Genomic DNA, 23,091 nt, shown 5'->3' with positions numbered 1-23,091 from the left:
CCCCACCAACGGCTTTGAGGATTTACAGCGAGCCTGGCGGGGCAGAAATGTGGCGCTTGCATGAGCGTGATGAGATAAAACCTTGGTGACGCCACAGTTCCCTGCAGCACGAGAGCACCCCGGGCTTGGCATCGAAGCGTCTTGGTCTCGCTTGTCGATTTCGTCACTCGTTTCTAGAAACGGGGCCACACTCACCCACTCATCCACCGCATCATCAACCAGCGGGCATTCCACGCACGCTCCAAACCCACCGCCAATTAGACCATGTGAGAGCCCATTAGGATGCGGCATGCCATTCCGCTATAGTCTTACCGGCGCTGCCTTGCCCGCCCACATCATCACCCAAACCTCTCGAGCAGCATCATGGGGCTGCCGTCGTTTCTTCCACCCAACTCTATGCGTCCGCGGCCTTGAGACCAATATTAGCGGCCATGATAACCACTATGAGACATTGAACGTCCCGTTGAACGCCTCGCCAGCGGATATTAAAAAGTGCGCCATCACAAAAACAAATTTCCCATCCCTCTCCAACCTAGAACCCTTCTCTGAACCTCCCCCCTTAACACCCCAGTCCACCCAGATCCTTCTACGTCCTCTCCAAACGCCACCACCCCGACCACAACCCCTCCGACCCTCACGCCTCCACGCGCTTCATGCGCATCAACGAAGCCTACTCCATCCTCAGCCACGCCGACAAGCGCGCCCGCTACGACCGCGACCACCTCCGCCTCAACCCACACTACCACCACCACCCTGGTAACCGGCCCGGCGGCTCCTACCACAGCAGCTCCTCCAACAACCCGGCCGGCGGGCGCCCCGCTTCGGGCCTCAGTCGGCGCCGGGGAACGTACCAGGGCCCGCCGCCGAGCTTTTATCGGAGTGGGGGGTGGGGGGTGCATGGGGCGAAGAGACGGGCTGCGCATGAGCAGAGTACGGGCGGGGCGGAGTCGAGGTATGCTGGGTCGGCTTCTTCGTCGTCGTCAGAGTCATCATCGGGGGAGACGTCGGCAGGGGGAGGTAATGCGGGTGGACAGGGACATACACCACCGCCGCCGGGTGGTGGTTCTAGCGGAACCGGTGGACTGGGCGGGATGGGTCCCGGGCAACGGCCGTTTAAAGACGATGTCGACTACGACACGCCGCATTTCAACCGTAAAGCGCACGAGCGGGCGCAACGGCGGAGTGATGACCGACGGGCACACAAGCAGGCTAGAGAAAAGGGCGTGGATATTGACCATGAGGAAACTAATACCACGATGAGCTTCTTTGGGGTTGTGGCTATTTTGGGCGTGGTGGTGCTTGGCCCGATGTGGGTGTTTTCTGAACCGTGGTCGGAGCCAAGACTGGAAAGGAAAGGAGAGCGGGAGATGGAGAGGAAGGAGGGGAAGAAGGGAGGGGGGCAAAAGGGGGAGAATGTGAAATGATGAGGATGTTTTGATGCTGGCTCAACAGGATGCTTTGGTGGAGCACTACCGCAATGTTATGATATCGCCAGAGGTCTATTTACTGTACTCATTGAATAAAAAAGGCAAACACATCAACAAGAGTTCATGACGAGAGAGCAGGGTCATAAAAGTTGTATACGCTACCTGGGAAGTCTTTATGGATGCCAACAACTATGCCCCTCAACATATGCACGCATATAGAATATGGTACGAGGAAAGAAAGGGGTTGATGCACCTCTCTATACAACGTCTGTCGTGCCTCACAGGCTTAAAGTCCCCGCGTCCGTTTCGCCTGACCCAGACGCATCATTATCACTCACTCACCACCTTTGCCGTAAAAGTGACGTTGTTTTGTCGCGAATTAAAAACAACGCTAGGCCCAAGGTTCCGCTTTCACAGGTAAAACGAAATGCAAGGCTACCCATCTCTCCTATGTTTTTGTACAGCTAGCTAGCTACCAGCTTACGACTCAAAGGTGAAGCTAGTGCCGACCTTGTGGGTGGCCTGGTCGAGCTTCTGGGTGTCGAACGAGGCGCCCACACCGAGGGTCACACCCTCGCGGAGGAGGACGTTGTAGGCGACAGCGGCGACACCGCGGTCGTTGATCTTGGCCTACACGCGAGATTAGGTTAATGGGAGCTCGGAGTGGTGGGCGAGGGAGGGGGGAGGGGGGTTTGGTACGTACCTTGACAAAGGAGACGGGGTCCAGGCGGTACTTGGCAGCGACCTCGAGGCCGACGTTGTTGCCGCTCTTGGAGTTCCAGGTGGCCTTGGAGCCGGCCTCGACCTGGCTATTGACCTTATGGTAGTAGGAGGCGGCGAAGATGCTCAGGTTGTCGGTCGCGGTGATCGCGGCGCTGTAGGTAGCGGCCTGGTAGCCGACAGCAGCGCTGTAGCCGGTGATCTTGGCCTTCTGGACGTCGTAGCCGGTCGAGGCACCAGCGAGGAAGCCCTCGTGGCCGACAATCGCGTCGATGCTGGCGGTGGGGCCCTTGAGCAGGTCGACAAAGGCGCGGCCGTGGAAGTTGGGCTGCTTGAAGTGGAGGTTGAACTTGGCGCCGCGCGACTGGGTAGCGGGGAGGAAGGCAAAGATACCCTCAGCCTTCAGCCCCTTGGCCAGGTTGTCCGACATCTCGACCTTGGTCTCGAGGGTGTTGGCGGTGTTCCAGGTCTGGGTAAGGGTGAAGCCTGCGCGTGTCCACTGAATTAGCGCCTGTGCCGAGCCATGCCCGTCCATGACCACCGTCGACTAAACGGGGCGCTTGTAAATGACGGGCCCCCGAATCCCGCGCAGGTACCCTCGCCAAGCGACCGAAGCCGGCCTCGAGTGCCGACGGTACGCATGTCGCGAATCGTTGGTGTTCTTGTGGTGGGATGGATGGTTTGGTTTACCATTGGGCTTGTCAACGTATTTTCCCTCGATCTATTGCCAGGAAACGAAACTAAATCAGCACTAGAATCCCAACACCACCCCCTATAGCCTCATCACCAACTTGGCGGGGTTGTCACATACCGCGCCGCTAGTGGCGTTGTCGTGGCTGCTCTTGCCAGTGACCTTGAAGGCAACATTGTTGGGCGTGTTGCTCTTGACCTCGACGGTGCCGGCGGACAGGTGGTAGAAATCCTTGTTGAGGAGCTAGACGACCAAGTTACAACAGTCAGTCCATCGTTCATGTTGTTCCCGATGCGGGGGGAACTCGGGAGACAGGGGGTAAGCTTCGCGAGAAATCCCGCTTCTTTTCCGGGCGCGGATGCGCGCAAAACTTCCCCACGAGCCCCGCGGAGGAACTGTAACGTACATCGTTCGCCGCCTTGGCGATATCGGTAAAGGCAGGGACAGACATGTTGGCGATGTGTTTGAGCGGAGGGGTTGTTGTGGTTGGTGGTGTGGGTGTGAAGATGGGATGTAGTGGGAGGAAAGGGGACTGGCGCAATGGGGGTCAGGAACAAACTAAATTCCAAAACTCCTTTGACTTTTTGGGGGAATTGTTGGGGCAGGACAGTGTCGGAATTGGCCCACGATGTTACAAGAAATTTCTCAGGGTCCTGTGATTGGCGGCTCGGCAGCTGCTCTCCAAGCGCAGCGCCCAGTGGTGGCCCGCTGTCTGAATCCACGTGGGCCCTCACTGGACGGGTGTTTTCGCCTAACCCTAACCCTCTTCAACGCCCTGGAGTCATCATTTCCTCTTCCAGAGCAATTTTTGAGGATCGTCCAATCCCGAACAGGGGCCATGAGTTGCCGAATTACCGAACCTCAGGGGCCATTAGTTGACGAATTACCGCCTGTTGAAAACACCCGACCCTGAGCCTTTTAGAGTTATTGCCAACAACATCAGCACCCCGCTTGCAGGATAGACGTGGGGTGAAGAAAAAAGCCGCTCTCGAAGTCTCGGCAAGATAAACATTAACCGCCGGTATCCGCTTGCCCGACAAGCGGGCTTGCTTCCGACGAGTCATCCCTATAGTGGAGCGTTTATATCGGCGCCCAAAGTTGACCAAATGCTATGTTGAGTCAGCAAATCACTTTACAATCGAATGGTCGCGGTTCGACAAGAACAGATCAAGACTCAGGGACATGGTGATCATTTTAGAAGACGCCAAAGATTCAATGATGAGCCCTATTTCATCCAAAGATTTCCCGAACTATATACAGGGGCAAGTGAACACTTGAGGCTTTCGGTTCTTCTACGATCCGGCTTACGCATCGTCATATTTGGCCTTGTGGATAGCGATCGCCCTAAACATCCGTGGTTAATCCCCAGTTCAACTCTCTCAAGCTTTGTTCAGGCCCAGATGTAAACTCACCTGCCACTAGGGTCGGTCTGTTTAGACCACTTGGGGGTCCACCGCATGACCGTCGAGGCGCACGACGGCGGGAAGTGCTCGTCGAACATAGTGCGGTACCAGTAACTATGATTTTGGTGTTAGTTTCCGGGGTGAAAGCTTTCCCTCTTTGGTCCACGGCTTAGACTTACGCCTCCTTAGTATCTGGGATATCAGAACCCCACTCGGGCTTGGGGTTCTTCATCATCTCGTCGGTGACGTTGAGCTCAGCGTGGTCCTTGAGGGCGTCAATCCACCCGTAGCCGACACCATCTGAGAACTGCTCCTTCTGGCGCCAGAGGATCTTCTCAGGGAGGTACGGCTCCGTCTCGGGCTCGTCTGTGGTGTCGAAGGCCTTACGGAGGATGTACTTCTCGAGCTTCTCGTCCGTGATCATTTTTTCCTTGGGGTCGATGTCCATCGAGACTTCGAGGAACTAGCACACACCATCATTAGCTTTGAAAACGTATGAAAGTACTGGGCAAGCGAGAGATCAATTTACCTCCTTGTCCAAGAACGGCACGCGCGCTTCGAGACCCCAGGCCGAGGTCGACTTGTTGGCACGCAGGCAGTCAGCCAAGTGCAGGTTCTTGACACGACGGACACACTCCTCGTGGAACGCCGCCTTGTCAGGGGCGCCGTGGAAATAGAGGTAACCGCCAAAGATTTCGTCGGAGCCCTCGCCACTGAGCACCATCTTGATTCCCATGGCCTTGATCTTGCGCGAAAGCAAGTACATAGGCGTCGAGGCGCGGATCGTGGTGACGTCGTACGTCTCGAGGTGGTAGATGACGTCTGACAGGGCGTTAAGGCCGTCGTCGATGGTGAAGGTCATAACGTGGTGCTTGGTGCCGAGGAACTTGGCCACCTCAAGCGCGGCCTTGTTGTCAGGCGACCCGGGCAGGCCGATGGAGAATGAGTTGAGTTGCGGAAGGAAAGTCATGGTCGACAGTTTGTTGTCGTCGTCAATACCAACGAGCCCCTCGCCTCGGTCCGCGTCGGCCGGTTGTTCGGAGCTATCCTTGGCTTCCTCGGCCAGCTTCCTGAGCCGCAGTGTTTCCCGCTGCGCAATCGACGCGACCAGGCTGGAATCTAGCCCACCTGACAACAGAACGCCATAGGGAACCTCAGCCATGAGGCGCTTCCTCACTGACTTCTCGAGTGTCTGACGCAACAACTTCAGGTCGAGCGGGGTCTCCGGGGCCTTCGTGCCATCCCACCACGCCGGCTGGAAATACCGGGTCCGCTTTCCAGTCGAGCTATCGTAGATGTGGCCGGGCGGGAATGACTCGATCTTGTCGCACACGGGGTGCAAGGACTTGAGCTCGGAAGCGAAGTAGACGGTACCGGGCTGCGAGGACGACCAGCCCTGGTAAAGAGTGGTGATACCGATGGGGTCGCGGGCGGCAATGGTGCGGTCCAGCTGCTTGTCGTAAAGAACGAAAGAGAACATGCCGTCCAGGTGTACGGGGGCCTCGAGACCATATTCCATGTACTTGAATAAAGTATAACAGGTTAGCCTGTCGCTGCCCCCCTGATCATATCCGCCGCTCTCTTTCTATTCGTCGAAACTCACCAGAGGGATGATGACCTCGCAGTCCGATGCGGTCTTGAAGTGGTAGGGCTCCTTCAGGCTTCTGCGAATCAGACGGTGGTTGTAGATCTCGCCATTGACGGCGAGTACAATGCTTTCATCGGCATTGGTAAGTGGCTGCGCTCCGCTTTCTGCTCTCTTGTTAGACGGCCTCGACTCCAACGACGAATAAATGGAGGATAGGGTATCGTACCAACGCCGACAATGCTGAGCCGCTCGTGGCACAAGACTGTACCGAAAGTCAGTCAACAATCCCGATCCCCTCCTCCTCCCGTCATTTTTATTCTTCCAACCCTAAGAAGAGAACATACTCGTGTTGTGGCAGGTGACACTGCCGCCTGGGAGAAAACCAAATGTTAGCTGTGGTTGCTCTTCTGTTTATCTCGTGCGACTCGAGATTCAGGGGGGTTGAAACGCACTCCAATCGGGACCCCGATGCCGAATACTGCAAGATAAGAGAAAATGGATGTCAATTTTCGCGGTTCGTTCTGGGATGCGATAACTCGAAGGAGGGCCAATTGGGAGCCACATACGCCTTGGAAAGCTTCAGGGCCGTCGGCTTGAATTTGGCCACATCCGGGTGGCTATGCGCGATGTTGTTAGCGAATGCGCCGTTAAAGGGAGACAAAAAATTGGTACTTGAAGGCGAGTCGCGAAAAGTATGCGCATCGCGATGGCGGGGCAAAAGGTTTACCCCTCCATCCATATCTCACACACCAATGACTCCCAAATCCGGGGACATCTGCGCACCACGCTCTTGGAAGCCAACGACAAGAAAAAGGAACAGAGAAACGGGCAGCTTACTTGTGGCAAGCGAAGATGCCGCACATCTTGAAGGTTTTAAGAAAGCTTCTGTTCCCTCAGGATTGTCAAGGGGAATGTCGATCTATGAGAATTCGCAGAGCTTAAATAATAGCGGGGTCTAATTGATGTTCGTTTGATGAGCTGCCGAGGTGACACTTTATACTTTGGCTCGGGGTGGGAGGGAGATAACCGCCTGGGATGAGAAACGTGGGATGTAAGGAGATCTTCATACATAGAAGAGAAGCCACACAAGCCAGGTTCCGTGGGATGAAGTCGGATGGGTTAAAGAGTAAGTTGTTGTGTGGAGGGCGAGAGGAAAAGAGTCACACGTCTCAAAATTTGTGTGGTGTCCAAATTCGGCTGCATTCGATACACCCGCCTTCTCGCCTCCGGGAGAAGGGACCCCTGGGCAGCTGCAAATTTTGGCTCCAATGTTTCCGTTTCCATGACCAAGGATCCCAGTCCAAGAACCTCGCCTCTCAGGAAGATGGGCACGGAGCTCCAGCGCTAGGAAGACTGGGAGTCAGAGAAACCGAGGCCGATGTCGGGTGTGTTGTTGATTGGCCCACGAACAAGGGGTCTTCACTGGATTGAGTTCCACTTAGGCATTACCTAAATCAGACTGATAAGGAACAAGACCAAAGAATGAGGACGAGAGACACCGACTCAAACGACAAGTGACAAGACTACGAGAGCTTCTGTTTCCGGCGAAATACAGAGGGATTAACGTAGGTATTGAGAAACAAGAATTGTCAACTGACCGTCAGCACCTTTGGGGGCCATGAGATTCCCTCGTTCGGTAGTGGGGGTCAAGCCAATGGCCAAGCCGCGGCCAAGACCCCGCGGGGTGAGTGCGCAGGTGCCCCAGATGCGACGCTGAAGAACGACATCTGTCAACAAGATCGCTGCTTGCGGCCCATGTCATGAGACTCTGGACACCCCTACCTGCCTCACCCTGGGGGACATGCCACGGCACGGGGGCCGCCGAACTGCGCATGTACTTGCGAACAAACCCCTTGGCCCCCTCATGCCACATAGCCATACCTTGGCCGTTGTCCCATCCCACCGGTCCCATGCCCCCGGTCCCATCCCCCCGAACCAGTTCCCAAAATCAAAATCATTTCGTAATTCAACGCGGAAAGATTATCCCGATGGATTGTACCACATGAACTCCGTGCGCTTGGGCGCCCACCGCCAATGGTATCCTTGAACTCCATAAATCGAACCCCAAAGCCCGCTCATGTCCCCAGCAGCTCCGGTACCACCCGGGAACCATACCCGCCATCATGGTTGTCTATGGGGCGGCATTCTCGCGCACGATCTGTTTGATGCGCCTCTCGTATTGCGTCCGATCCCGCTTGAACATATTGTACGCTTCGGCCTGTGCTGGGGACTCCGGATTCGGGTCGTTGAGGAGGTCCTGGACGCCGAGAAGTATCTGTTTGATTGTGATTGCCGGCTTCCAAGCCTCCTCCTCGTTGAGAATCGAGAGACAAACAGTTCCGGAGGGGTAGACGTTTGGGTGAAAGAGCGGTGGCACGAACTTGCCTGCGCAAGAATGAATGTCAATCACATGGCTCAAAACAGTTGTGGTGCGCATTGGAGTCGATCGGGCTTACACTTAGGTGGCTTCGTGGGATATTCTGCACGATTATCGGGTGGTTAGTTCTGCTGTCATGAATTTGCGTAAGTGGTCGGGTCAGGGACCGCGGCGTCACATACCATCGGGGAAAGTAACGACCAGCTTGAAGAGGCCGCCTTCCCAGATTGTCTTCTCTTTGCCTGGAATACCGCATTCCCACACCTTGAGGTCAAGCACTCCTTGGGCGTTCTTTTGCGGCCGGGCGTAGAAGCCGAACGGATGGTCCTTACGCCATTGCTTCCTGTAGAGCGAGCGAGAGGTTAGCAAGGCTGACGCGGGTTGCTTCCATAACCAGGTCGAGACGGATAGCATGCGTACCGCTCTTCTTGGAGGCGATTCTGACACAATGACATCTTGACTTGTGTGCTTGTGTGCTTGTGTTGAAACAGTTTGATGGGCTGCCTAATTTGAAGATAAAGTGGGTTCGTGGGTGATCGGGTGCCGTCTCGAACCGATAAAAAAGGCAACTCGTAGGTAAGGGCGTTGTATGGCGTAATCGAGATGCGAATCACGAGAAGGCTCAAAAGGAAAGATTCCAAGGTGAGAAACGTGGGGGAAAGGCAGCGCGCCCGTTCGGTTTGAGGAATAGTTTCTGGATCGCGAAGCGCTGTTCGAACCTTCGTCTGATGTCCGCACAGACCAGGCTGCCTCAGCATGGACGCTGCTTCATTGTGGGGAATGGAGGCTTGGGAAGGCTTGGGGTTTCGGCCGGCAACCTGACGAGCAGCGGGGTCACATCCTTTCAAGCTTGCCGCTCGGTCAGAACTTTTCACAAAACAAAGAATTGGCCATTTTATCATAGGACTTCTCAATGTCTCAAAGCCCGTGCCCTTTAATCTATAAAGAAACACAAACAGCATAACTGGTGTTTGGTAGCCCTCTGCCCACTAGACAACCTCATTATAGCATGGCTTCCGGTTGTTGAATGCAGTCCACAACTCAATCATAGTAAGATGTGATTTTTCAAGCAATTTCCCAAATCCAAGCCTTTACCAACTCTCTCCTTTGTTGCCGAAGCCCCTATATTTACATAAGGGGGAGGAGGCTCAAGGGGATTTCAAGGGTAACGTTGGGATGTCCCGAGATGCGGCCCGGGGCCTGGGGTACATGGTGGGGCTTTTCGCCTCGGAGCGTCAAGCACATGCCAGATGATTTCCGACAGAACCCATCGCCTCCTGCGAATCTCGTCCTAACGATACCCAAACCCGTCTCGCAGTTTCTACAGTTGAATTTACTCGGTGCTCTTGCGGGATTCCGGCTTTTTTGGTGTTCGCCGCCTTTCCGCTTCGACTTTCTTCACACACTTTGCCCAAGCCTAACAACACCAACTCATTTGCCCATAACCTCGGCAAAAGTATCCTCCTCCACTCGGGCGCAACCCGCAGCGAAAGAGCATCATCATATCCGCGACGATGTCTTCAGCCACTGAGAACACGGCCACCGTCCCACAGGAAAAGGAGAACTCAACACCACCAGCAAAGATCGAACAGCCCCCCGCAGCAACGGTAGACGATGCGGACAGCCTGGACGATGTCCCCGACCCGGACGAGGATGATCTCGATGATCTCGACGGCAAGTTTACGGCCGGAAAGTCTGGCACAAAAGAAAATGAGGCTAACTCCGCCGTTCAGATATGCTGGACGATTTCTCAGCGGTGAACATACAGGCGCCGGCGTCACGGGTTCCTCCGCCACCAACGAACCCACCCACGACTGCGGGTGCGGGTGCAGGCGCGCCCTCAGATGCTCCCACGGAAGAGGGCGCTTTTTCCGAGGAGGAATTCGCGAAGCAGCTTCAGGCTGGTATGGCCGATCTCCTTGGAGAGTTAGATAGTTCGGTATGGGGACCCCCTCCAGCGGTGTCGCGGCGTATGGAACATACAGCTAACAGCCACGCGCACAGCCGGATATGCACGCCCAGTTTGAAACAATATTCAAGGAGCTCGGCGCCGCGGCATCAACAAACACAAACCAACCCACGCCTCCCATTCCACCCACAGGCGGTGCTAGCTCCTCCGCGCCCTCAGGTTCCGCCGTACCCAACCCCGCCGACGAATCCTTTCAAGAAACGATCCGCCGCACGATGGAACGCATGCAGACGTCCGGCGACCAAGCAACGGCCGCAGCCGCCGCGGAAGGGTCAGACGACTTCTTGGCCGAGCTGCTCAAACAAATGCAGAGCGGCGGGGCCGGACTTGATGGCGAAGGGAATGAGGAGGATTTCTCCAAGATGCTGATGGGCATGATGGAGCAGCTCACTAACAAGGAGATTCTGTATGAGCCGATGAAGGAACTTGACGATAAGTTTCCTGCATGGATGGAGAAGAACCGGGCGACAACACCGGCGGACGACTTAAAAAAGTACGAGGAGCAGCAAACCCTAGTGAGAGAGATTGTGGGCAAGTTTGAGGAGGCTGGGTATTCGGACTCGAATGCCGCGGACAGGGAATACATTGTCGACCGGATGCAAAAGGTGAGCTATTCCCTCCCAAAAAAGGGCTGGCCTGTCATCCCAGTGTGCGGTATAACTAATCTTATATCAACAGATGCAAGCTTCCGGGTCACCACCATCTGACCTTGTTGGAGACATGCCTTCGGCCCAGGACGTGCTTAACATGCCAGATGAGTCCTGTAATCCACAATAGTCAACATCGTTTACCGGCTCGACAGTATTTTGGGATACCATAGATCAATACCTACTCAGGATACGCAAACTTGCTTTGTTTCATGCCGTGAGGTTTTAAGGGGGCTGCAATAAATGGTGTAATCCCCCAAAGTTCACATTTCCGTGCCTCGTATATGCTAAGGACGGGCCACCGCTACTCCCTCTCCTATCGCTTCTTTTCTCTCTGACTGTTTAACCGAGGTTGACCACAGTCGAAGCAACCAAATCGGTAGGACCGCAGCTGGTGGGCGGCATCTAGACATCGCACTCCGAATTCAGGGCCAAACTCCCCGGGACTCCGGGCTCCAATTCCCGACCCTTAAACCGGCCCCTACCCTCTTGGTCAGTTTTTTTGCTCAGATTTTAGCAAAGTAGCCCATGCAAGATGCAAGATTTATTCTTCATGTCGGAAGCTGGCTACTCAACACAATTGCAAGCTATTTCTCTTGCCCCTGAACGCCAACCATCCTGTATGGTAACCCCGAACGCCAAAACCCAGAGATCTTCCAAACAGCCCAACCAACCAAAGCATACTCCATGGTACATTACAATATAGTTCCCACAGTTGACAAGACTCAAGTCATTTCCACATCCTCAGACTCCCCTATCCTCTCCTGATTTTGCTGCTGGTGCTGCTGCTGCTGCTGTTGCTGGATGAAATCCATAAACAACCCATCATAATCATCCTCATCATCCGAGAACTGGCCAGACTTGAAAGGGGTCTGGGCGGCATCCTGGCCATTCTCCATCGCGGAGATAAGGGCATCCATCTCGGCCTGTTCCTGAAGCGCAATAGCATCGGCCATCATCGCGTCCATGTCTGTCCCGTTTTGCGCTGCGTGCTGATGGTGATCGAGTTGATGTTGTGACGGCTGGGCATAGTGCATGCGCATTTCCTCCTCGTCGCGCGCGACCATGTCTGCGTCCAAGAAACCGATTTGGCGCGCCTCCTCCGCTTGCATGGCTAGGGCACGCTCGCGTTGCTGACGCCACCATTCAAGTTTGTAGAGCTATTGGGTGAAGCCTTGAGTCAGCAACTTGATGTGTCTCGTTTGGATGCAATTATATTTGCTAAGGGTAAAGACATACTTCATCCTTGCCACCCCGCATGTCCCAACGCTTGTCATCCTGGCGTTGCCGGACGTTCTGGAAGAACAATCGTCGCCGGCCCTCTTGCGCTTCCTCCCGCCGTTTGAGCATAGGGTTTGGCCGCGGGTTGCGAGAAGCAAAACGGAATTTGTTATTTGGGGCGCTTTTTGGTGGCTGGAGGCTGCCGTTTTCGCTGCTGTAAAAGCCCGATTGTTGATGGCTGTCCATGATCGGGGAGGACTGAGTCTGGCGGGGCAACGCATTGAGGAAGTTGGATTTGCATGGTGAAAGTGGTTGCTGCATCATCTGTTGATCATGTGGTAGTGCCGGTGGCGATAGTGACGAGGCGCGAATTGGCGATGAGGAAAGAGGCGAGGAGAAGGCCGGCCTGTGGTTGTAATTCCCCTGGGTCTGACGGCCAAAGGTAAATTTTGGCGGGGTTGTCGGCATTGCTGCAAACATTGCGAGTGTGAGATGATCCCGAACTGTAGAATAATTGTATGAGGGGGTGAAGAGTGGTATCTCGAATATCTGAATACAAATTCGATTGAAAGTTAACAAGTTGGGTGGGGGGAAAGCGAACGGCCCGCAGATGGGACGGTGTTGGATGCTTGATTGTGAGACGCGATCCCCTGCTCGCGGCGCGCCGGTCGCCGCCTGTTGCGCGGCGCGCTCGCAATTTGTTTAATGGCAACTTTGGCGCACAGACCATCATGTAATATACATGTAATGCCCGTACCCACACCGATTGTACAATGTGGGGCGAGGCATCCTCAATTACAGGGTTGGGGTTAGGGTTGTTGTGACGTTTCTCTCGACAAATGGGCACCTTGGTGTCTCAACTTCGATCATTCCACGCTTACATCTTAGTTAGTTCTAGTCCTCTTTGTACATTTCTCTTCTCACGGATGCATTGGATTTCAGTAGGCTAGGCATTGCCCGGAATGGTCTTACCGCCAACAGTGAGTGTGACATACTCTCCGCGACTGAGACTGAAGACGGGAATGATGATTAACTAGTCCATAGACACCTGCTCCCTCACGGTTCTTATCCTCCAAAAGGTCGAGTACTCAACTGTCGCAAACCCAAACCCCAAATCAAAACGTTACGCAAAGGTCGAGCCAGTTCCACGCCACTCCCCGGTTCGCCACATCAACGCCTAGGCCATCTTCAACCCGGGCAGGAGCAACCTACGCGACGCCAGCATTGGCCATCAAGTCCCGAGTGCCTAGGAGTCGCTCGACCCAGGACATTATCGATGACAGCTCGCCCGTGGGTCCCGAAGATGGTTCACCGCCGGCATCGGCCAGCGCATGGAGCGCATTTCCCGAACCCATTGAGTTTGACTCCTCGTTGGTTGAGCAGTCACCGAGTTCCGAGGACCCCCGCTCTCCCAAACGCAGGCGTATTTCCATAGCCTCCTCTGAGCCTGAGACAGAGGGGCTGGAATTATCGCAAGATTTTGAGGGGGGCCATCCCGAGTCATCCTTAAATGCTCCCGGTGACCGCATCGCATCCTATTCTCCGGAATTAGAGAACGGGGTGAATTATGACCAGGACCACCATGGGAGTGTCGCTGCCCCGGATACACACATGATATCCTCCTCACCAGTCCAACCTTCTTCCCCAATATATGGTTCTGAATGGGATCAAGTACCGCAGGAACGAGAAGAAGAAGAAGAAGGTGTAAATTCAGAACCCACCATCTCTAAAGCTGATTCCAACGCCTCGCCAGCTCCAGCAACTCTCGAACCAACCGCCCGATTCACCGTCTCCAAATCTGTTCCCCCCGCCTTCCGGGCTGGCCCTCGCTTCAAGCCCACCGAGCCACCAGACAAATTCCCCATTCATCCCAACGCCTACCTCACGGCGGATATCTTTTCTCCCCAACGCCGCGGAGCTCGATATCTTCCTGGCGGACTAGCCGCGGAACTACGAGACTGGCTGGTAGATGTCAAGGGTAGTGCTGATGGGAAAGAAGATGTGAAGGCTACATGGTCTGCCTCGGGTCTTTCTGCGGGTAGTACTCGTGCGGTGCAGGTGACTGTGGATGCGGTTTCGAGCGGCGGAGTTGGGATGACGTTGGTCACCGGCAGGGTCCAAGATGATGGCCGGGTCATAAGGATTGTCTTAGCTGGGGAGGGGAATCTTGAAGGCTTAGAAGGAAATAGAGGGAAGGTCATTCCTGGCGCGGTTGTGAGTATTGCACCACCTGCTTGGGATGTCCACCTTGACGGGCAGTGGACGGTTGCATATCGTTGGAGTGTTGTGGATCATGGGAGGTAGTTGAGGGGGATGGGTACTCCGTCGAAGGAGGATGGGAGTTCCGGATATTTCTCAGGGTTAGAAACCCTCCCCCAGTGTATCATACACCAGTTTATCACTCGAGGTAGCTCCCTCGTTGACTTGGTTGTTGTCAGGTTGTGCAACACTTCTCAACGGCCGGGTGTAAGAAAAGTGGGTCGTGATTCAATCTTGGCAGGGCCTCGATTCCAGACTTCAGTGTCTTCTTGTGATCAAGCACAACCGACTCGACCTAGGCGACTAGTCACGATGCTTCTTCCGCGGCTCCTGCGCTGCTCGCGGCCGGCATTGGACTTTTCAAAACGTTCATTCATATCCTGGCAAAAATCGTACAGCACGGCATTGAAAAAATCTGACCCCCTGCGAATCTTGTTTTGTGGTTCAGACGAGTTTAGCTGTGCATCTCTCAATGCTTTGTATAAGGAACATGGACAAAACCCGGATCTCATCCAGTCTATCGACGTTGTGGTCAGGCCGAGCAAGTCAACGGGGAGAGGGCACAAGGTTTTGCGAGAGGGTAATCTAGCCCTCAACTATAGTTAAAATTTATCTTCACCTCCAATGCTTATGAAACAATAGTTCCTCTCCGTACGCTTTCTGGAAAGCTTAATCTCCCTATTCATGAGAGAGACACATTTACAGGCTGGGAGGTGGGTGACGGCCCCTCTACGCACATTTAGACCATCCTCGTTAACACCAGATCAGATGCCCAAGCCAGACAGCAATCCCATCAACTTGATAATTGCCGTTTCCTTCGGCCTCTTCGTCCCCCCTCGGCTCATCCATGCGGTCAAATATGGCGGTCTCAACGTCCATCCCTCAATTCTCCCCGAGTATGTTGTCACTCCATGCTCCCCTTCCCCATTTGAAGTTCCTTCAACACGTTAATCTCCTTGCTCACCATTTACGCCCCATAAGCCTCCGCGGCCCAGCCCCGATCCATCACGCCCTTCTACGCGGTGACTCCCACACCGGCATCACCATTCAGACCCTCTCTACAGAGGCATTTGACCACGGCATACCCTTACTACAAACCCCTCCCACAAACCTCTTCCCCATCCTCCCAGATCACACCCCAACACAGCTCCAGGCCGAGCTCGCCGTAGAAGGTGCCAAGATGCTAGTCCAAACCCTCCGAGAAGGATTACACGTCCCACCGCACCAGTCATGTCAGGCTGCCAATGATGGTGGCTACGCCGTGGCCTCACACCAACCACCGCTTCAGCACGCCCCCAAGATCACCCCGCAAGACCGCCAGATCTTATGGACAGCCGATAATCTGACGTCTGAGGACATCATACGTCGCGCACGCGTGCTGGGTCCATTATGGACCCATCTAATCGTGAACGAGAAAGGCGAGGAACGGGTAAAGAGGGTGATTCTCGAGGATCTTACTGCTGTGACCGGCACGCCGCGGCCGCCTAAGTTGAAACCGAATCCCAATCCTGGTTCCTGGAAGAATGGAACGTGGGTGCCCGCGGTCGACACTAGGAAGGGAGTTGGGGAAATGACTTCTGTTGGGAAGGGAAGCGCGGAAGATGGGGAGCTGACGTGGGTGCAAAAAACACCCATACTGCAGACAAACGGGGGGGGGAAAGGCGAGGCGAACCTTGAATGGGAGACTGAGAATGTGCGAATGGGTTACTGGGTAGGGAAGAAGAGGGGTGACGAAGGGGTGACGGTGCGGGTGAGCAGGCAATCGTGGCTGAGGATTGGGAAGATAAAAGTGGAGGGCTCAACCGCGAAGCCTGCGAAGGTGGTTCTAGAAGCGAAGGTGTGAGTATCAAGGTTATATTTGTTGTGTAACCCCTTAGATCGTACGAGGACGGAAACTCGGTGCTTGTACGGATAGGGGACACTGTTGAGACAATAATACAGCTCGAAACGGAACCATTATATGTTACTATCGGATCTTGGTCCGTTGTTGAAAGGTAGCTATCATACATGCAATGCAGTACGCTTGCAGCGTCACGCCCATCATCCCAAATCATGAACATATCGTACCTAGTGCGGCAAGCCAAATAGAAGGGAGCCCGTGCTAGATCGCCCAGAAACGCCTTCCGCCAAAGATGGAATCCCGCAGTGCAAATTTGCAGGTGACTTTGCCCACTTCCAAAGAATTACCTCTTCACCCAACATCCTACAGGCCCTAGTGTGACTTGTTCTCATCAACGCTTGAGTCACTAGCCTGGCTCTCGGGCTTTGCTTCCTCGTCCTGAGGTCCCATATTCTCCTCGAAGACGGGCTCGGGCTCGTTGACCTCGAACTTCGTCTTGAAGTTCTCAAGGTTGGTTGAAATGCTGCTGCTGTTGGAACGGCGGCGGGCGTTGTGGAAGTTGAAGTTTTCGTCGACAACCTCGGCACCGGCGTTGCCCCTATTACGTGGCATCGATGAGTGTCTGGACCTTGGATAAATATAGAGACGTTTGGACGGATACTTACCAGCCAGCTCGACCCGCGCCATTCTTTTTGGCTTTCTTGGGGTCGGCATCGGCGAAGCCATGCTTTCCAAAGAATTTAGGAACCGACTCCTGCGGCAGGACCGTACCATCGGCCAGGCCGGCGTGGTCCTTGTCGTTGAACTTGTGGGAACGAGTCACTACAAACCGGCGAATATCATTAGCACTGCTAGAATGTTATCTTGGCGGTAGATCATTGGCCTTACTCTTTACTGACTTGTGGTCGAAGATATAAAAGCGTTTCGCTGCTTTGTTGCTGTGGTGGTGGTTGTCCAAGATGGTACTACAGGAAGTTGGGCTCAGTCAGTCACCAACCCGTAGTGCGGGGTTTGTTGTGCGGGTAAAGAAGGTGCCTAGGAACTGAGGGGTGGAAGCTTGGGGAAGTACCTTGGGGAAGCCGTCGATATCAAAGATGGGAGTAAAATCACCAGGCAATGCCTCAGATACTACGTAGGAGTAGTGATCTTGTTACTGACGGGGATTGGGATAGAAGTAGTAAATGTGGAAGCAGTTGGTTGATGAGTGTGTGATGAGTATGGACTCTACGAGGAATGGTGACGGCGGGCAGAGGATGGAACTCCCAGCCTTTAAAAGCATCGGGCGAGATCCCAATGGGTGTGGCTTGATATCAACCAGTCATCGTTCGAATCGGTCAGGCGAGCAGCTTCAAGGGGAAAGAGCAGGGGGGCGTGGGGCGGGACACTACAGCGATTAGGAGCCAAGCAGCCGTTAAGGGAGAGTCGCGTGATATGATGTGAAGCGGAAACGATTAGAGAATGGCAGGAACGTTGAGCGTCTGGCCCTCGTCACCTCCTGGCGGACGCCTTCACACCCTTGATTTCGCGATCTGCGCCCCGACCTGCCCCAAAACAGGGGGATTTATGACCAAAAATTTCCAATTTATCCATAGTACGAGTTGCACATCTTTTCCTTGTCAATTGATGCTTTTTCAGCTCCAAAACTGCTCCCATCCCGCTTTGTTGAGGCGCTCTTGCCGCCTGTTTCCTCCCATGTTTGGGGATACCAGTGACATCAGCTTCTCCACCCATTTCAGGGACTCCTGGTCTATGGACCCACCGACCACTTTGCGGGGAAGCATGGCATTTTGCCGATCCTTCCCCTATACGGAAGCCGACAGAGACTGTGGACACAACTTCGTACACTCTCCAACAGTGCCGCAAGCGCGAGAATCTTCCATCATCACCACCTCGTTGATGGCACGGCCGGAGATCGAGAATGGCTCCAGTCTCGAGCCAGTCCTTAATCTTGTCAGTTACACTAGACTTCCAAAATGCCTAGACATCCCTCTTTTCTTGCATTGACCTCTCACGTGCCTCCCTATCCAGTTCCGAGTACTTCCATTGGCACGCTGAGGCCCACCAAGAGAAGTCGAGATCGAACGACTCCGAGACCGTCGGAAATGGAGCCAGAGGGCAAGGTCCAACCAAGAGATCGCGGGCGTCAGCCACAGCGCCGGCCCGCTGCCCCTTTGAGTCTCGAAGGCGCCTTTTTGACTTGCTAAGATATGTGTTAGGTTATTGGTTGCTTTCCGCTTGACGCCCAATTGATCTAAATGATCCCAATGGACTGAGAAGAACATGAGCGACGGAAAGAAAAAGGTCTGAAGTATACGAAGTAGTTACAGAACCACGAACTAGCCAATGTCAAAGTGGTCTCGTGACCTCTCTCGCGAGCCAAGTCTTTCCAGTTCGGCAAGGTCGGAGGGCTGGATTTGGTGGTCTTCACAGGACATGACTAAAGCCTGTCAAACGGTTCCATTCACCTGGAGATCCGTAGCAAGTTGCATTCAATTTGCTAACCAAGTCGTTTCCTCCAAATACGATCACCTCTCTTTTGGCTTCTTGTTCGTTTTCACGCGACCCGCCGATATCGGGCTCCGGTCCTGGACAATGGCGTAAGGACCCAGGATAAAGCCGGGCTCCGCCGAAGCAGCTGTCCCCACTGTTGTATTAGTGGCGATTTATGCCCGATGCTTGGTAATGCGTACCACTGGACGACAGTCCAATTGCTCACTGGAAAAGTGAGCAACTCCACGGAAATTCTCGCCATTACCAATCTTATCGCAACCACCCTCCCACGCTTCCCCCAATATATTTCATCCCGCTCCACGCCCGCGTCTTCAAAAAAGAGGCTACTACCGTGCGAAATTCTCAATCTTCCGGTGACTCTACCTTTGTCCCCTCAGCAACACCATTCGATTCCTCGATTCCTGATTTTCCCTCGACTTTTCAACCCCCGCCAAAATGGCCCCCGCACTCGACTTGACCCCCGACTTCAATCCCCCCCCCACCACAACAACAAACGGCACGAACGGCACGAACGGCACAAACGGTAGCACAATGACCAAGTCTAGTCAACGAACTCTTCTCCTCGCCCCCCCATCTCTCGCTTCGCGCGAAGACCGCCTTTCTTCCCTTTTTGCACTCCACCCGCGCGCTTCCACCGACCTGCAAATGCTCGACCGCCTTGCTGCAGGCCTCGTCACTTTGCCCCCCACCACCTACGACCTCGTCCTAGTCTTGACCGACCCCGATGGATCGCGCCGTGCCGAGGCGGCCACGCTTCTGGCCGAGCGTGCGGTGTGGACGGCGCTGGTGCCCGCGGTCAAGGCCGGCGGGAAGGTGAGGAGTGAAGATGGTGGACATTTGAATAATGGGGTTGAGGGGCGGGAGGCGGTACTAGCAGGCCTGGTGAGGGACGAGGAGGGCGGGTTCTTGAAGCCCGAGTACGCTGAGGAAGAGGTGGTGCCGTTGAAGTTTGGCAAAAAGGCTGGGGCAAACAACAAGACTCAGAGCTCTGCGGGGCCAGCGGTGCAGTCTGTGACTGTCGCGACACCGAATGGGGGAAAGGAGGAAGTTAGTATGGTCCCACCGGTTATTGCTACGGGTGCTGTCGCTGCTGCGGCCCCCGCGGGGGTAGGGTTTGTGGATTTCAGCGATGATTTGGATTTGGACGCGGACGACGACGACGATGTGATCGACGAAGACACGCTTCTTACGGAGGAAGATTTGCGTCGGCCGATCCAGCAACCTCCCGAGTGCCAACCACAGCCCGGGAAGAAGAGGCGGGCCTGCAAGGACTGGTAAGTTACCTCGCTCCAACCCCGTGATTACTACCTCGTTCTACGGTACTAACAAAGTTTCTAGCACATGCGGTCTGGCGGCACGGATGGAAGCGGAAGACAAGGCACGCCGCGCCAAAGCCGACAACGCGCTGAAGCTCAAGTCGGAGGATCTGAACGAACTCGACTTCACGGTCCAGGGTAAGACGGGCTCGTGTGGGAGCTGCTACCTGGGAGACGCCTTCAGGTGCTCCGACTGTCCTTACATCGGCCTTCCCGCCTTCGTACGTCTCCGTCTTGCGTGTTCTTGCCTACCCTTTCCCCCTAAAGAAGATACCCCAGACTAATAATGGACTCGTTGCTACACAGAAACCCGGAGAAGAGGTCAAGATTGTCAACAACGCGGTCCAGTTGTAGATAGAGGGAGGGGACCTGCACATCATGCTTCGACACGCAACTCGAAGAACAAGAGCGGCTACTATGTAGCGACACATCAACCCATAACAACTGGCGTTCTTTGATTTCAGACGGGATACATGGACGACTAGCGGGCTGACGAAGCCGGGATTTGGGAAATGGGAGCACATCTTTCTCTTTGATTTGTTTTGATACCTTGTAGATTCCATCGCCAGAGCAGTTGGCAACTGGAAAGGAGGAATTAACTCCATCAATTGACACCGAATCGATCACGCAAGCAGGACTAGGTCATTCAGTTCGAAATACGACCGGGAATTCGCGCTCGTGTTTATGGTATATCTACTCAAACGCTCACGGGCGACCAGGCCGCCCAATTGCACGCCAAGTGTATGTACAATGTGCGAGGATATCGCCCCTTGCTAGAATTCTACCCAATGAACCGATCAACCAAGAAAAACGGAGACAAACCAGATCATGAACTCCCATCTGCCTTGCCCGTTGCCTTTTCCTTCCCTTTCCCAGCAGGCGTTCCATTTTTCGCTACCTCCTCATCGTCGCTCTCATCACCAAGGCTGTACCGTGCGTCCTCCTGCCCTTCCGCCGGCGAGCGAACATGCAGGGAATCAAGCTGCGTCTCGTCGAAATCACCGGCCTCCACGTCTCCTCCGCTGCGATCACGGCCGCTGCGCGTGTTACGGAATCTGCTACCCAGATTGTCTGATGGTGGACCAGAGCCACCACCGGCCAGGCCCTGGTACCCATGCCGTTTGCGCCGCTCGCGCCAGATGAAGTACCCCCAAGCAGCAGCAGCGACGGCGACAATGACGAGGACAATCTCCCCAGATCGGCGGTAGGCTTCCCACTTAGCGGCATCCAGTTTGGCCTTCTCAGCTTCCTGGTTGGCAGTGCCGTTCCCAGCCGTGCCGCCCACAGTTGTCTCCGGGCCTTTCTCGCCGTCAAGGCGCGAGTCGGTAGGTTCACCGCCGATAGAACTGATATCAACGCCCATAAATCGGTCAAGCATATCCCGGGTGCGGCGCGGGTAATCGAAGGGGACCATATGCGAGGCGTTGTAGAAAACGACATATGTGAGGTTGCGCGCCTCCTGCCAAAAGCCGGCGTCCTCGCCCTCGAAAGTCCAGTCACGTCGGGGAGCCCAGTTGCCGGGAGAGACCTCGAAGCCACGACCGCCGTTCCAGTTAAGCCGGCTGATCAAAGATTCGGTGCCAAGATGGTTGCAAATAAGATCCTCGGCGCCCGAGAAAAGCATAATAGGAATCTCGCTCAGGATGTCGGGGAGAAGGTCAAACGACGGCTTCGACTTGCTGGGCCGGAAGTTGGAACCAACTTGGCCATTGCATTCAACCCAGCCGGTAACCTTGTTAGGGTTTACATGAAGCGCATCGATAACGTCCTTGCGACGGAGGTATGGGGCAACATTAGTCAGGTCCGGCGGCCAGTTCATGCCACAGGACGGGTGAACGTCCTTTAGGCGCACATCGTACATATTGAAGCACTCCTTACGGCCATCCTTGCCCGGTGTGACGGTAAAACTGAGAATGTCCTGAAGAACCTTTTCGCACTGAGAGTTATCAAGGACGCTGTCGGCTGTGGCGAGATCCTTTTGGCAAATCCGAAGTTGAACTTCGAGCTTGCTCGCAATGTCGCTCCCCTTCTGTACAAGTCCTTTCTCAAAGGCAAATTGGAGGTACGCCTCGTATTGATCCGGCGGCGAGATCCACCCATTGCCGATAAGCAAACCCTTCAGGTTCCAAATGTGCCTGGTGGCGGGTAGTTTGTTGCGCGCCAAGATGTGTTTAGCGATGTAGGGGATGTACTGGCCGGCGTAGGATTCTCCGGCAATGTAGATCTGGGCGGCTAAGTCAGACGAGGTAAAGGGGGGAGCAAGCACTGGATACAACCCACATCATCATGCTCATACTCCGGGAACAGAGCATACCACTTCTCCAGGAAAGTGACAAATTGTCCGGCCATCTCATCGAGCTCATGTACAAAAGCGTTGGTGTCGACGTAGCTGTAACCAGTACCGACGGGGTTGTCCACGAAAAGAACGTTGGCAAACTCATTCCAGGCGCCATCGTTATAGACCAAATTCTCGCCATCCTTCAATCGGTATGGCCCAATCTCCATCAAGGCGCCGTCCTCGGAGCTGCATCCTGGACCCCCATTGAGCCAGATAACTGTTCGCTGCTTATTTGCGATATGCTTGTTCTGAAAATGCCAGAAAAACATGTTGCCGTTGTGTTCGGGCGTGATTTCGATGTGCCTTCAATATCGCCGCGTCAGCTCCGACTGTCCCCCCCAGGAATCCCAACCCCGGAAACAACGTTCCGGAATAGCGAGCGAGCTTACCCAGCATGCATCTTCACCACAGGTTCCTCCGGTGCCCCGGGAAGAGAGTGGACAAAATAGTCACCGGCTGACTTTTGAGCCGCCGCGAGATTGCCCGCCCATGGGAGGATGAGGGCGCCGGCAATGGCGGGCAGCCACCCCCCTGATAGCCAGCTAGGAGCCATGGTGTTGCGCGGCTGCGCCAAGCTTTCGGGGGAACGCCCAGCTAGCAGCGCGGAGGGAAACGAATTGAGGGTCGGTACAGGGCGCCAGAAGGCGACCAAAATGTTGGCTATCCAACGGTTCCGGCAACGGGCATCGGCGTGAATAGTGAGGGTCGAAGGAGAGTGGAAGCCGAGATGCGAGAAGAAGCAAGTCAGCGTTGTGTGGAAAATGTGTCCTGAGGCGGCGGGATG

At 54.7% G+C, this 23,091-nt stretch overlaps 10 protein-coding genes across 10 annotated transcripts; 5 read left to right on the top strand and 5 right to left on the bottom strand.

Annotated features, from left to right (window-relative positions):
• Nucleotides 1-289: 289 nt before the first annotated feature.
• On the top strand, nt 290-1,523 carry C8A04DRAFT_33548 (uncharacterized protein; the record flags this gene model as incomplete). The annotated part of the gene is made up of 3 exons (XM_062782502.1): nt 290-492; nt 581-1,309; nt 1,496-1,523. The coding sequence occupies 3 exons, from the start codon at nt 290-292 to the stop codon at nt 1,521-1,523; spliced, it is 960 nt and encodes a 319-aa protein (XP_062641369.1).
• Nucleotides 1,524-1,907: 384 nt separating this feature from the next.
• C8A04DRAFT_8635 (uncharacterized protein) lies at nt 1,908-6,692 on the bottom strand (the record flags this gene model as incomplete). Its single annotated transcript, XM_062785186.1, has 13 exons — nt 1,908-2,057; nt 2,131-2,616; nt 2,959-3,069; nt 3,595; nt 4,251-4,355; nt 4,421-4,704; nt 4,771-5,763; nt 5,845-5,996; nt 6,056-6,091; nt 6,174-6,200; nt 6,282-6,307; nt 6,396-6,446; nt 6,667-6,692. The coding sequence occupies 13 exons, from the start codon at nt 6,690-6,692 to the stop codon at nt 1,908-1,910; spliced, it is 2,448 nt and encodes an 815-aa protein (XP_062641368.1).
• Nucleotides 6,693-7,960: 1,268 nt separating this feature from the next.
• Nucleotides 7,961-8,661, bottom strand: C8A04DRAFT_23787 (ubiquitin-conjugating enzyme/RWD-like protein; the record flags this gene model as incomplete). Its single annotated transcript, XM_062778809.1, has 4 exons — nt 7,961-8,214; nt 8,286-8,309; nt 8,389-8,549; nt 8,627-8,661. 4 exons carry the CDS (start codon nt 8,659-8,661, stop codon nt 7,961-7,963), a joined length of 474 nt encoding a protein of 157 aa, XP_062641367.1.
• Nucleotides 8,662-9,720: 1,059 nt separating this feature from the next.
• C8A04DRAFT_23786 (Pex19 protein family-domain-containing protein) lies at nt 9,721-10,952 on the top strand (the record flags this gene model as incomplete). Its single annotated transcript, XM_062778808.1, has 4 exons — nt 9,721-9,880; nt 9,940-10,145; nt 10,211-10,780; nt 10,854-10,952. 4 exons carry the CDS (start codon nt 9,721-9,723, stop codon nt 10,950-10,952), a joined length of 1,035 nt encoding a protein of 344 aa, XP_062641366.1.
• Nucleotides 10,953-11,547: 595 nt separating this feature from the next.
• Nucleotides 11,548-12,511, bottom strand: C8A04DRAFT_23785 (uncharacterized protein; the record flags this gene model as incomplete). The annotated part of the gene is made up of 2 exons (XM_062778807.1): nt 11,548-11,982; nt 12,062-12,511. The coding sequence occupies 2 exons, from the start codon at nt 12,509-12,511 to the stop codon at nt 11,548-11,550; spliced, it is 885 nt and encodes a 294-aa protein (XP_062641365.1).
• Nucleotides 12,512-13,005: 494 nt separating this feature from the next.
• On the top strand, nt 13,006-14,347 carry C8A04DRAFT_23784 (uncharacterized protein; the record flags this gene model as incomplete). The annotated part of the gene is made up of 2 exons (XM_062778806.1): nt 13,006-13,023; nt 13,088-14,347. 2 exons carry the CDS (start codon nt 13,006-13,008, stop codon nt 14,345-14,347), a joined length of 1,278 nt encoding a protein of 425 aa, XP_062641364.1.
• A 723-nt stretch (nt 14,348-15,070) lies between these two features.
• On the top strand, nt 15,071-16,145 carry C8A04DRAFT_23783 (formyl transferase; the record flags this gene model as incomplete). Its single annotated transcript, XM_062778805.1, has 2 exons — nt 15,071-15,198; nt 15,284-16,145. 2 exons carry the CDS (start codon nt 15,071-15,073, stop codon nt 16,143-16,145), a joined length of 990 nt encoding a protein of 329 aa, XP_062641363.1.
• Nucleotides 16,146-16,514: 369 nt separating this feature from the next.
• Nucleotides 16,515-18,577, bottom strand: C8A04DRAFT_23782 (uncharacterized protein; the record flags this gene model as incomplete). Its single annotated transcript, XM_062778804.1, has 4 exons — nt 16,515-16,740; nt 16,808-16,964; nt 17,031-17,107; nt 18,480-18,577. The coding sequence occupies 4 exons, from the start codon at nt 18,575-18,577 to the stop codon at nt 16,515-16,517; spliced, it is 558 nt and encodes a 185-aa protein (XP_062641362.1).
• Nucleotides 18,578-19,088: 511 nt separating this feature from the next.
• Nucleotides 19,089-20,323, top strand: C8A04DRAFT_23781 (cytokine-induced anti-apoptosis inhibitor 1, Fe-S biogenesis-domain-containing protein; the record flags this gene model as incomplete). Its single annotated transcript, XM_062778803.1, has 3 exons — nt 19,089-19,927; nt 19,992-20,190; nt 20,276-20,323. The coding sequence occupies 3 exons, from the start codon at nt 19,089-19,091 to the stop codon at nt 20,321-20,323; spliced, it is 1,086 nt and encodes a 361-aa protein (XP_062641361.1).
• A 472-nt stretch (nt 20,324-20,795) lies between these two features.
• On the bottom strand, nt 20,796-22,860 carry C8A04DRAFT_33545 (Alpha/Beta hydrolase protein; the record flags this gene model as incomplete). The annotated part of the gene is made up of 3 exons (XM_062782501.1): nt 20,796-22,193; nt 22,250-22,610; nt 22,697-22,860. The coding sequence occupies 3 exons, from the start codon at nt 22,858-22,860 to the stop codon at nt 20,796-20,798; spliced, it is 1,923 nt and encodes a 640-aa protein (XP_062641360.1).
• Between the last annotated feature and the right edge of the window lie 231 nt (nt 22,861-23,091).

This window comes from Dichotomopilus funicola, assembly GCF_033296635.1.
Source record: "Dichotomopilus funicola strain CBS 141.50 unplaced genomic scaffold C8A04scaffold_1, whole genome shotgun sequence".
NCBI classification, from domain to species: domain Eukaryota; kingdom Fungi; phylum Ascomycota; class Sordariomycetes; order Sordariales; family Chaetomiaceae; genus Dichotomopilus; species Dichotomopilus funicola.
This window is presented reverse-complemented; position numbering and strand designations above follow the sequence as displayed.